At 38.0% G+C, this 12,221-nt stretch overlaps 1 protein-coding gene across 3 annotated transcripts in view; it reads right to left on the bottom strand.

Annotated features, from left to right (window-relative positions):
• The window catches only part of LOC105325190 (protein O-mannosyl-transferase TMTC4), a 16,116-nt gene extending 3,895 nt beyond the window's left edge, over positions 1 to 12,221 (bottom strand). Inside the window, exons 1-14 of one of the 3 annotated variants that reach the window (XM_066068167.1) lie at positions 9,246 to 9,759; positions 7,105 to 7,459; positions 6,571 to 6,787; positions 6,269 to 6,356; positions 6,006 to 6,063; positions 5,482 to 5,548; positions 4,085 to 4,204; positions 3,472 to 3,636; positions 3,079 to 3,281; positions 2,542 to 2,713; positions 2,263 to 2,391; positions 1,794 to 1,873; positions 1,356 to 1,463; positions 881 to 1,022 (exon numbers count right to left, since the gene is read on the bottom strand). In XM_066068167.1, the coding sequence (XP_065924239.1) occupies positions 881 to 1,022; positions 1,356 to 1,463; positions 1,794 to 1,873; positions 2,263 to 2,391; positions 2,542 to 2,713; positions 3,079 to 3,281; positions 3,472 to 3,636; positions 4,085 to 4,204; positions 5,482 to 5,548; positions 6,006 to 6,063; positions 6,269 to 6,356; positions 6,571 to 6,787; positions 7,105 to 7,442 (1,887 nt within the window). In that variant the 5' untranslated portion in view covers positions 7,443 to 7,459; positions 9,246 to 9,759. Of the gene's footprint in view, positions 1 to 880; positions 1,023 to 1,355; positions 1,464 to 1,793; positions 1,874 to 2,262; positions 2,392 to 2,541; positions 2,714 to 3,078; positions 3,282 to 3,471; positions 3,637 to 4,084; positions 4,205 to 5,481; positions 5,549 to 5,938; positions 6,064 to 6,268; positions 6,357 to 6,570; positions 6,788 to 7,104; positions 7,460 to 9,245; positions 9,760 to 12,092 lie in introns of those variants that run through there. The other 2 variants (XM_066068168.1, XM_066068166.1) reach the window with 2 other exon arrangements.

Genomic DNA, 12,221 nt, shown 5'->3' with positions numbered 1-12,221 from the left:
GGTTACCGTAACATATAAACAAGGTTACCATAACACACTCACAAGTTAACTGTAACATTCTCCAGGTTACCATACAACACTCGCCAGTAACCATAACACACTCGCCGGGTTACCATACCACACTCGCCAGTAACCATAACACACTCACCAGGTTACTGTAACACACTCACCAGGTTACCATAACACACTCACCAGGTTACTGTAACACTCGCCAGGTTACCATAATACACTCGCCAGGTTACTGTAACACACTCGCCAGGTTACCATAACACACTCACCAGGTTACCGTAACACACTTGCCAGGTTACCATAACACACTCGCCAGGTTACTGTAACACACTCGCCAGGTTACTGTAACACACTCGCCAGTAACCATAACACACTCACCAAGTTACCTAACACATTCACAAGATTACCATAACACACTCACAAGTTAACTGTAACATTCTCCAGGTTACCATAACACACTCGCCAGTAACCATAACACACTCACCAGGTTACTGTTACACACTCGCCGGGTTACCTTAACACACTCGCAAGTAACCATAACACTCTCCAGGTTACTGTAACACACTCTCCAGGTTACCATAACACACGCGCCAGGTTACTGTAACACACTCGCCAGTAACCATAACACACTCACCAAGTTACCTAACACATTCACCAGGTTACTGTAACACACTCACCAGGTTACTGTAACACACTCGCCAGGTTACCATAACACACTCGCCAGGTTCCCATAACACACTCACCAGGTTACTGTAACACACTCGCAGGGTTACCATAACACACTCGCCAGTAACCATAACACTCTCTAGGTTACTGTAACACACTCGCCAGGTTACCATAACATCCCAACCAGGTTAACGTAACATCTTACCAGGTTGCCGAGGTTGTAGTAACAGTCGGGATACTTCCTGCGGTGTCTCAGGGCCTCGTGATAACTCTGCTCCGCCTCTCTTGGTTTCTTTAGGGCCGCCTGAACAATGCCAAGGTTCATCCACGCTGCAGCAAAATCTGGTCTACAGGTAAAAAGCATACAAATGGTAAAACAGGTAGAAATATTTTCTTGCTGTAAATATGTGAATAAGTTAATGATTTAAACTTGAAATAACTAGGAAAATTAATATGATATATAAATATCAGATCAATGAATCCCTCATTTCTCTTCTTAGATTTTCATTGCTCGGTTGTGTACTGAGGGTAAAGATTTTGAATGATTAAATCTTGTTCTAAGATAAAGAATGATTTACACAAAATAATCATTTAAAAACACTCTTCAACCAGTAAAATTAAAAATTTCAAATCATTGAATCTACAAGTGTCTACATTAACACAGCTAGATGTGTATCAACCTGATTTCCACAGCTTTCCGCAGTAGCTGTTCTGCTTCCTCGTTTTTCCCTTGATCCTTCAGTAAGTTACCGAGGTTATTCATTGCCTGATCGTACTCTGGATTTAGGCTGAAACATGCAAAGTATTCATATAAAGGTCTCAATTTAAAGTAATCATATAAGGTGTCTATATCAGTATATGAAGTCTCAATATAGAAGTCTGACTTAAAGTCCCCAATAAAAATCTCCATATTAAGGTATCCAATCCATAATAGCCCCAGATTCAATGAATTTGGATACATAACAGATATATATACTTGGATATAATTTTCATGTTTAAGTATCAATATGTAAGAGCAAACTGTGTCCTAATAAACGACCTTTTCCTTTTCTTGAAGAGTGGCCCCCCTTTGCTTCAGCTACCCTGCATATATGCAAGCAACCTTCTCTATAACATACCTGATTGCTAGCCTGTATTTAGAGATGGCCTTTTCTATGTTGCCTAGATCTGAATTGAGTTTCCCAATGTTGTAGTGTACCTAAAGGATTAAAGAGACTGAATATTTTTTTAGGAAAACCAGTTTTAAATAGAATATGAAATACATGTACTCTGCATTCAGAACAACTTGATAAAAGGAGGTACAAAAACTCGTCACCAACTGTCAACATTATTACAAAATTCAGACATTCAAAGCTCATTATCTACTGCACACAAAATCTTACTCTTCTGTGTTTCTCATTATTACAGCACTGTAAATGTACCTTGGCATTTAGTGGATAAGATTTTTTAAAGAGACTTACCGGTGTATTTGTTTGTTATTATTTTAGAGTACTGTAAATGTACCTTAGACTTGAGTGAACATTTTGCATATGCTATAAACATATACATGTATCTATATTCATTAATATTATGGGACTGCACATCTACCTTGGCATTGAGTGGACATATTTTAGCACCAGCTGTAAACAGAGCCATTTCTGTTTTCCATTCATTACTCCTCTGTATGGATCTAATCATAAAAACAGCCACTAAAAAAAACAGGCAGTAACGGGTGTTCTGAAAAGAAAACAACAGGAATTAATTTACAGACACCATATTATACCGTATTATTACCATCTACATCTTTAATTTTTAAATCAGATTTCATTGCACTTCATGCATAAGTTGAGATTACTTAAAACAAGAAATAACTTAAAAAATACTTGCCATGCTGGTAAATTTCTGTTGAAGTTTGCAGATTCCCATGACGACCAAAATACAGAACCCTGCCGTAGAGAGATAAAGAACACGCTCCGCGATAACGAAACCCACACGGAAAAAGAGATTGGAGGCCGGGAGGAAGGGTACGATCAGAAGTGCTAGCGCCATGGTCAGCTGCCTACAAATGTAATTACATCATTGATTGATAGTAAGATCATAATTTCAGTCTGTGATGGCCATAACAATTAATGCAGTTATAATTGAATGATAACGATCTTTTAAATGAAAAATTCTAACTTTGTACTAATACGTTCATACACATACACAATGTACATCAAAAGTAATGATATTTCAAAGATCATCCATGATTAATTAGAAGGAACATTTTTAAATCAATAGTAAAATATACAATGAAAGGTACTTGAGGTAAGCAATTACATTCTAAAGATAATAATTGTGACCATTAATGAAACAGAAATGCTCTGGATCCACAGTTACTCAGCACAATCCAGACAGTCATTGACTGGTGACCGGTCTACCTACCTCTGTTGCTGACCGATCGGCCCCACACAGGCTGAGTACAGGCAGAAGGCCAGCACCACCCACAGGACAATGACCGCCAACACCCGGGGGTTAGACAGCGAGTCTATGGTGGGCACGCTTCCCATCGACCAATCAAAACACAGCCACCACGGGTTAACCAAGATCCAGCAGTTCAATGCATACAGATAATTGTAGTTTAATGTCTGAAAAGTCAACAGGGTCTGATTTATAATTGAAATAAACAGTTTACATATAGACAAGATGCATTTTATTTCGGCAATCCTTACTAGATAAGCGTGTTCAAAGATCTTTTATACAAAACTTGACACTGACACTGAAGATGAAACTATAACCTACTACATTCAAAATGAGTGGGTTTAAATATTCACTCACCCTTAGTAATGTACCATTTACAAATGAATGTGGGTTATCGAAAACTTGGAACACAGGAGGCGCTGACCCCATCACACGCCACCTGGTGACCAGGATGGCAGCACCAGTTATCGCTAGGAACAGGTGACGGACACACAGACTCTTAAACCAGTCGCCTGACGTATTCTGAAAAAATATATATTATGTCTGCTACATCATTACTTTATTACAAAACATGTTTTTACAATTGTCCTATCTACTTTCAAATATTTTTTGAAATAGCTTTTCATGCGAGGTTCTTGTACATGTTCCTATTCAACAGTCTGGAAATAGGTCGCTTAAAAAGTATAATATACTAAAATTCATTCTAAAGTAATTTGGGTAAAGAATATTTTACTGTATGCACATAACAGTAAAAAGTTTAATTAAATTAGATACTTTATTAGTTAAGCATATCCGATGAACCTAAATCTTATAACATCACTTGGAAATTGCTAGTAAGTTTATTTCTCGAATACAAATGAGACCTTCAGCTGTAGAATGCCCACACACCTGTATGTATAAATACTTCCTACCTTATTCTCTGCTCACCTCAAGGTTTATAAAATTAATGTATTTAATTAATTATACACACCTGTTTTGTTACACTAGGGGAGGCCTCCTGGTTTTGGTTCTCTGTCAATTTCTTTAATCTCAACAATCTCAATATGTCGACCTGACAGATGACAATGATGTCATAGGCACTACAGATACCCTGCAGACAAGTACACAAGTCTTAGGAAGTTATTTATCTAACAGTGTCATGCTGAAGTTTAAAATGAAGAGAAAAACTCAATTTGAGTGTAAACCGTAGATCTTTTATTGTAAGTTAAAGCACTCTATTCCACAGATTTGTATCAAATACATGAATTGTGAATATAATATTGCAAGCATTGAGTTTTTGTTATAATTTCATGTAGCTCACGACTATCAAAAAACTGAACAAGTCCCCTTCTCTCTGGTTCTCTTTGTTACTTTCCATGACTGTCTTTTCTCTCTTTCTCTCTCTCTCTCTCTCTCTCTTTCTCTCTCTCTCTTTCTCTCTCTCCTTACTATGACAGTGATTCCCTGCTCCTTACACAGGACAGACAGTCCCAAAACACCACACTCAGACAGAACCAGTCTCTCTCTCTCTCTCTCTCTCTCTCTCTCTCTCTTTACTATGACAGTGATTCCCTGCTCCTTATACAGGACGGACAGTCCCAAAACACCACACTCAGACAGAACAAGTCTCTCTCTCTGTCTCTCTCTCTCTGTCTCTCTCTCTCTGTCTCTCTCTCTCTTTCTCTCTCTCTCTTTCTCTCTCTCCTTACTATGACAGTGATTCCCTGCTCCTTACACAGGACAGACAGTCCCAAAACACCACACTCAGACAGAACCAGTCTGTCTCTCTCTCTCTCTCTCTCTCTCTCTCTCCTTACTATGACTGTGATTCCCTGCTCCTTACACAGGACAGACAGTCCACAGAACACCACACTCAGACAGAACAAGTCTCTCTCTCTCTCTCTCTCTCTCTCTCTTTCTCTCTCTCCTTACTATGACTGTGATTCCCTGCTCCTTACACAGGACAGACAGTCCACAGAACACCACACTCAGACAGAACCAGTCTCTCTCTCTCTCTCTCTCTCTCTCTCTCTCTCTCTCTCTCTCTCTCTCCTTACTATAACTGTGATTCCCTGCTCCTTACACAGGACAGACAGTCCACAGAACACCACACTCAGACAGAACCAGTCTCTCTCTCTCTCTCTCTCTGTCTCTCTCTTTACTATGACAGTGATTCCCTGCTCCTTATACAGGACGGACAGTCCCAAAACACCACACTCAGACAGAACCAGTCTCTCTCTCTGTCTCTCTCTCTTTCCTTACTATGACAGTGATTCCCTGCTCCTTACACAGGACAGACAGTCCCAAAACACCACACTCAGACAGAACCAGTCTCTCTCTCTGTCTCTGTCTCTCTCTCTCTGTCTCTCTCTCTCTCTCTTTCCTTACTATGACAGTGATTCCCTGCTCCTTACACAGGACAGACAGTCCACAGAACACCACACTCAGACAGAACAAGTCTCTCTCTCTCTCTCTCTCTCTCTCTCTCTCTCTCTCTCTCTCTCTCTCCTTACTATGACAGTGATTCCCTGCTCCTTACACAGGATAGACAGTCCACAGAACACCACACTCAGACAGAACAAGTCTCTCTCTCTCTCTCTCTCTCTCTCTCTCTCTCTCTCTCTCTCTCTCTCTCTCTCTCTCTCTCTCTCCTTACTATGACTGTGATTCCCTGCTCCTTACACAGGACAGACAGTCCACAGAACACCACACTCAGACAGAACCAGTCTGTCTCTCTCTCTCTCTCTCTCTCTCTCTCTCTCTCTCTCTCTCTCTCTCTCTCTCTCTCTCTCTCTCTCTCTCTCTCTCTCTCTCTCTCTCTCTCTCTCTCTCTCTCTCTCCTTACTATGACTGTGATTCCCTGCTCCTTACACAGGACAGAAAGTCCACACAACACAACACTCAGACAGAACCAGGCCAAGGAGAATGTCTCTGGACGGTAGAGAGTGGCATGCGTGCAGGACACAGTATCTACGACATGATAAAGAATCACTGAAGGCTGACGTATAAGTGGGACATTGTATGAATATACAACAATATAAATATGATAGTTAATCAGACAACATATGCCTTGTTAAATATTTTGGGCAACACTTCTGTTTTCAAATTACAAAACTAACTCTTATGTGTATCTTGGAATATTGTCATTCTCCTACAATTTTTTCATTTACCTTACCTTGACAACAAGATCTGACATAGCACAGGAATGATAATATGAAGAGTAAGGCACAGAGGAGATCAGCCCTTCCCACAATTCCTGCTACCTGTCAACCAATCAAAATCACTCTTTAAATCACATAATTCTGCACACATATCATATATATTTTTTCGTGATATTTTATTCTTTAAATACACTGTGATTATCAATAAACAACAGAATCCAAATACATGTAGTTTAGGTTCAGAGTTATTTAGTATTTATTTTGAAGACAGACTTTATTTGGATCATTATCTGCAAAAGTCTATAGAATCACTTACAGACTCTGTGTGGATGGGATGAATGGCAAACAGGATGGCACATGCTAAAGAGGCTTTGGGAGCACCGAACAATGGCCGGCCTTCTCTGTCATTGTGGTAACCAGCCAGGACCAATGAAAACACAGCAAGCATGAGAACACTGACCAGGCCATGCAGGATGATATTTACAATATGGAATGACATGGGATAGGGTCCGCCTGATAGAAAGTAGTTCCATCTAGAAAAAAGACTTTACATTGTAGCAACACATCCTAGAATCAAATACATTAAAATCAAGATGACTTATAATTTGTTATGAAGATATCAGCAGTGTTCTATCATCTTTGTCATTTTGATAAAGATTTTCAATTACCCCAAAAATTGATATAATTGAACATAAGTTAGTTTATATATATCTTTCAAGCATCTTACAAACTTTTTTTTATTTGTATTAGTATCTTACAAACTTGATAAAAGTCCTTTTCTCGAACTTAGAAATTCATTTAAAGCTGTAACTAAGTTTCACTTTATGTATTATCATAATCAGACCCCCACCTGAACGTTAACACCGTGAGGGGACGGTAGGATTTATGACTCGTCTTGGAGTCCAGCTTGCTCCCCCAGAAATCATGGACAAACAAATCGGACAGAGGCGTTTCTGGCTTGAGATCATTATTGGACAAAATGGCTTCACTGTCGTCAAACACAAAATCTCCCTGGTAACTGTTCATGAAACATGCCACGGCAAAGACGAAGACTACCCCTGCTGCTGGAGTGAAAAAGAGACTAGGCAGGGGCAGACAACTGTCCCACTTTTTCCTGTAGGGGACATCACTCTTGTGGTACCCATTTAGCTTGCTGCTGGTGTGGCCATTTTGTCTCAGTCTGTTCATGGTCTCCCTTACTCATCCTGAAAATTTATAAGAAATGTAATGACAAAACTTTTTTTAAAATTTTAATCTGTAAATGAAAAATTCAATGCCAGTAAATTGAATTTAAAATCTGACATTCATCCAAAGCATGACTCTTAAATTAAATTAACCCTTACTATATTATTCACTTTTTTGACACTTCATTTCATTCTTCTACAGAAGGGTAAATGATGTAAAGATCAACAGTTACTGTTTTCATAAGAGTATTAGGGTAATATTCCTAGGAGTATTAGTATAGATGCTACATGTAGACAGGTACATTGTACAGGTACACAGGTGCACTGGGGCAACACATATAAAAAAATTACAGGTAATTTCACTAAAACACATGACGAATATTTCCAAACATTTCATTATTACATGTATATACAATGTATGTTAAATATATTTCTCCAAAATCAACATTCCAAGATGGAATCTCTATAAGGACAATAATACAAGCTCTGAATATAAGAGACTAATAGATCTAAGGGATGCATATCTACACTGTTACTGAAAAATAAATCATTTACATACAGCACATCAAATTAACATTCCAACTAGAAGTTGTGTGCAATCAGAATTCATGATGGTTTATAAAGAGTGTAATGTGATGTAACATTACAGACACACGTCCACACGTCTGTCATTGATTTCCCGTCACACTGGTACATCAATCACCTTACACACCTGTAACACACCTATGTATTCTGTGCCAGGTGAAAATATTTCTATCTCCTATACAGAATTTCATGTCCTAGCCAAGTTTCATAGTTAAAAATTCAAGAGTTTAAGAAACTTTTCACAACTAAATCATTTATCAAACTTGATACGTCATATCAGATGAGATTTTAGATTATTTTTACATGCAATTTTAAAATTAGCATATTTATCTGTCTAGTTACGAGCAAACCTAGCAGTACATCGCACCTAAATCTCTTTGAAGAGGAGTTCAATTGACAGTGCATGACTCATCATTCTTCAACTAAGTGTTCATTTAAAAAACTTGCTTAAGCTAGAACATTGATTTGATATAAAAATTTTATCATATTTTATTCTTTGAAATGATATATATATATATATTATAAAAGAATGTGTTATTAACAGTATATACAGGAACAGACTTCAATGTATGGGCCAACATATCAAGACTAAACTGTATGTACAGGGAAATATTTGCCCCCGTTTATTTTTGCACCTTTCGCCCTCTCTGTCAGCGGGCAAATTTAAGACTTGACGAATGTAAATGTCTCAAATTATCTCCCTTAAAACATATAGTAGCAAATCAGGACTAAATTTTGTATGTAGAATTTTATCCAAATCCCAGCTCTAAAAACACCTGGCTATTGATATAAAGATACATATTAAATGTTTTATATGGCAGTAAAGTACCGGTATATCTAAACATACTAAAAGTTAATTGTAAATTACACATTCTTATGACACCAATTAATTGTTCTGAAAGAACAAAAAAAAATATTTGGGGTCAAACGGGACATATAAATTACTATAAACATATACAATTAAAGTAACATGTAGTAAAAACGGCCTTGAATGAGGTACCAGCATTATTTACAGTTAATAAACACAAACACAGCGACAACAGACAAATAATTGATCAAAATGAACCTGTCCCAGGTAATTCCGTTATCACAATGCACTCCGACTGATCATTGATAGGATTAACCAGACATGCTCCCACTAACAATAAATCAATGGGCTCCATGCTACCTCTTGGCAGTATAACACATACCCCAGCTCCTTATTACTTCTACATGTACCTACCCCCAGTTACTCCAGCACCAACAGATTCAGAACACCAACAGCCATCTGTATCTGCTTAGTTATCCTGTTTTCAATATGCAGGCTTTTTTCTGTTCTACTAAATACAGCCTGTCCTATCTTTCGTTCACCCGGAGCCTCTCTGTTATACAACAGGACAATCCCTGTGTGTCAAGATTTCTCCATGACAAAAGAAATGCACTGTCTCCGTCGTCGACAATATATCCCAGCTACCCCTGTCACTAGTTTTTATGCACTGCAGTAATTCATTGAAGAAAAAAAAAAATCCCAATAATGATTTACAAATGCAAATTGAATTCTGCTTTGACAAAAGAGCTAGAACTTGCTTTAGATTGGGCTTGAATGCAGGGCTGGTCAAGCCCCTCTATGGACGCGGTCGATTGGCGACCCGTGTTTGTTTTGCGTAATAATGCCATTGGAACCTGTCGGGGCTCTATTTTTAAACCTGGAATACATTATGCCGGTTTTTAAATCCCTTTATGTTTACAGTTCACCTCCCCCATTATACCAGGCAAATCTCACTGATCAAAATTACACAAAGCAGAGGAACACTGGGCCATTCATTGGAATATTCCACAATGAAAGGGACAAAAATCCATGCACAGACAACAATAAGACAGCAAATAAAAATTTAAAATTCCCTCATATACGAAACTATCGTTCAATGAGTTTAGTAGACGATGCTTTATTTTTGACGGTTCAGAGCTAATAAATTGCTCTATGATGACAATTAAACATTATGAATTTAATACAAGGCACTGAAAGTTGTGTTCATCGTAACTTAATTTGTATTGTGCTGCAGCACCAATTTGAATAAGATGAAAAAAGATGCAAGTTTAATCCTTTTCACATTAGCAACTTTTTTACAATGTACCGGGTAATTAAAATATATGTCTTTGTCATCTACAAAATATTTTTGATTAACAATTCCAGATTAGATTTGTTAGGTTGTACATGTATTGGTATTTTTCTTATAAGGGTATCTTTATCTAATTAAAAATGCCAAATCTGTGGTGACAGTAATTATACACATGTTAACAAAATACTGTATAGATAGGGAAATATTCCCCTGATTTATAAATTTTCGCCATTGTTGTCAGCGGGCAAATTTAAAGACAATGTAAATTTCATTGTCACATGATCTATCTCTCTTTTAACACACCTATGTCTATATTGTAAGTGTAGAAGGGCAAGAATTACACAATGTGAAAATAACTCTGTATACATACAGTGAATCTACTTATCAGAAATCATAAGCTAGCCTCTCTCTTATTGTCTTTAAAGATATTAATGCCGCACAATTATTTGGATGATTTTAAATGAAAATACAAATTCCTATGAAAATAGTGCAATTGAAATACATGTAGATAACAGGGAAAAGAAACAAGATAACTTTTTCTATTTTTGACTCAGAAAATTTCACTTGAACCAAAACAAATTTTTTACAAAGATTCATAATGGGGAATGTTGACATCTCTCTCCATTTGGAAGTCACTTGGAATACCTCGCACAATTTTTAAACGTTATCATCCTGGTCTGTTCCAATACAAAATCCATGTAGACATCACATTTTAAAGTCGTGTATTGAAACCTAACAAGCTACATGTAGAGGGGGCATTTCAAAGAGAGTTTTTGGAATTTTTTCATACCATTGAAGGAACATAGTTTGATAACTGAGGTATCTATAAATATTGAAAAATTAAAGCAAATGTGTGGCATAAATATCTTGTGACAGACAATAGTAAAGAAAATACTTTCAAACACTTCAACCATGTTACTGGTCTCCATTAGTTGTGTCTGTTGAACATAGTTAAGGCAATTATCACCAAGTAGATGGTCTTGGACAAGAATCATAGAATGTCACAGCAAAAACCAACACTTTTAATTTAACGTTATAACGTTACATGACAGCTGTTATACACTGTTGTACACTACTATATGTATACACTAGTAAACAGCTGACAGACTAATTATTATAATTGTTTAATAAACAATTAAAAGGAAATATGCAAAAGACATGTTATTTACACATGGTTATCAAGTATATAATGAACTCTGCCATTGCCGGTCCCAAACCAAGATGAGAAAGGAGGAGGGTTGAGCGTAGGGCCAGCGACCCTACCTCGTAAAACCCACGACTGTTACGGAAACGACTACAAGGAACTATATCAACTGGTGAACGGAGTGAAGCAGGCCATACAAATGGAACTATGACGGTTAAAGACCCGATAGCAGATCTCCTGACACCAAAACACTACATCCAAGTTGGATGCTGGAATGTCCGGACACTATACCAAACCGGAAAACTTGCCCAAGCGGTAAACGAGATGAAAAACTGGGATGACTACAATATCAGAGATCATCCAAGCAAGACGCTGGCGATGGCTTGGTCACATCCTGCGTATGCCCCCCAACTCACTACCCAGGGTCGCCCTAAGATGGACACCCCAGGGAAAAAGGAATAGAGGTCGGCCAAAGGAGACCTGAGAAGAACTGCACTGAAAGACATTAAAAGCAGAGGCCTGTCCATGGACACAGCACCTAGAGTAGCTGCAGACCGAGCCAGGTGGAAATCCCTTGTAGACGCCTCAAGCACCTGACGGCGCAGAGAGGATTGAGTGAGTGATCAAGTATACTGTAGTAGTGAATGCTTAACAACGTAGAAGTTTTCGTTAAAAAGGAATATCCAGACAACACAAACAACTTATTTCGAATTTCCTCAGTAAAATTAATTGATTGTTTATTCTGAATTCAAAATCCTAAGCACCGTTTCTGTATGAAGAAAAAAACAAACCATGAGATCAATTAATTATCTGTGGTAGTTCATACCTCTACTCCCAACATACGCCTGTAAGACCTGTCACAGTCGCATTCTCCACCTTAGCAATGCTGAGTCGTTGACAGCCACTGTTTCCACGTGGTTTGTGTGGAGTTGTCGTTCTTTGGCTTCTACTATAG

This window comes from Magallana gigas, chromosome 8 (genome assembly GCF_963853765.1).
Source record: "Magallana gigas chromosome 8, xbMagGiga1.1, whole genome shotgun sequence".
NCBI classification, from domain to species: Eukaryota; Metazoa; Mollusca; class Bivalvia; order Ostreida; family Ostreidae; genus Magallana; species Magallana gigas.
The sequence above is the reverse complement of the archived record's forward strand: the minus strand, read 5'-3'. Positions and strand labels throughout refer to the sequence as shown.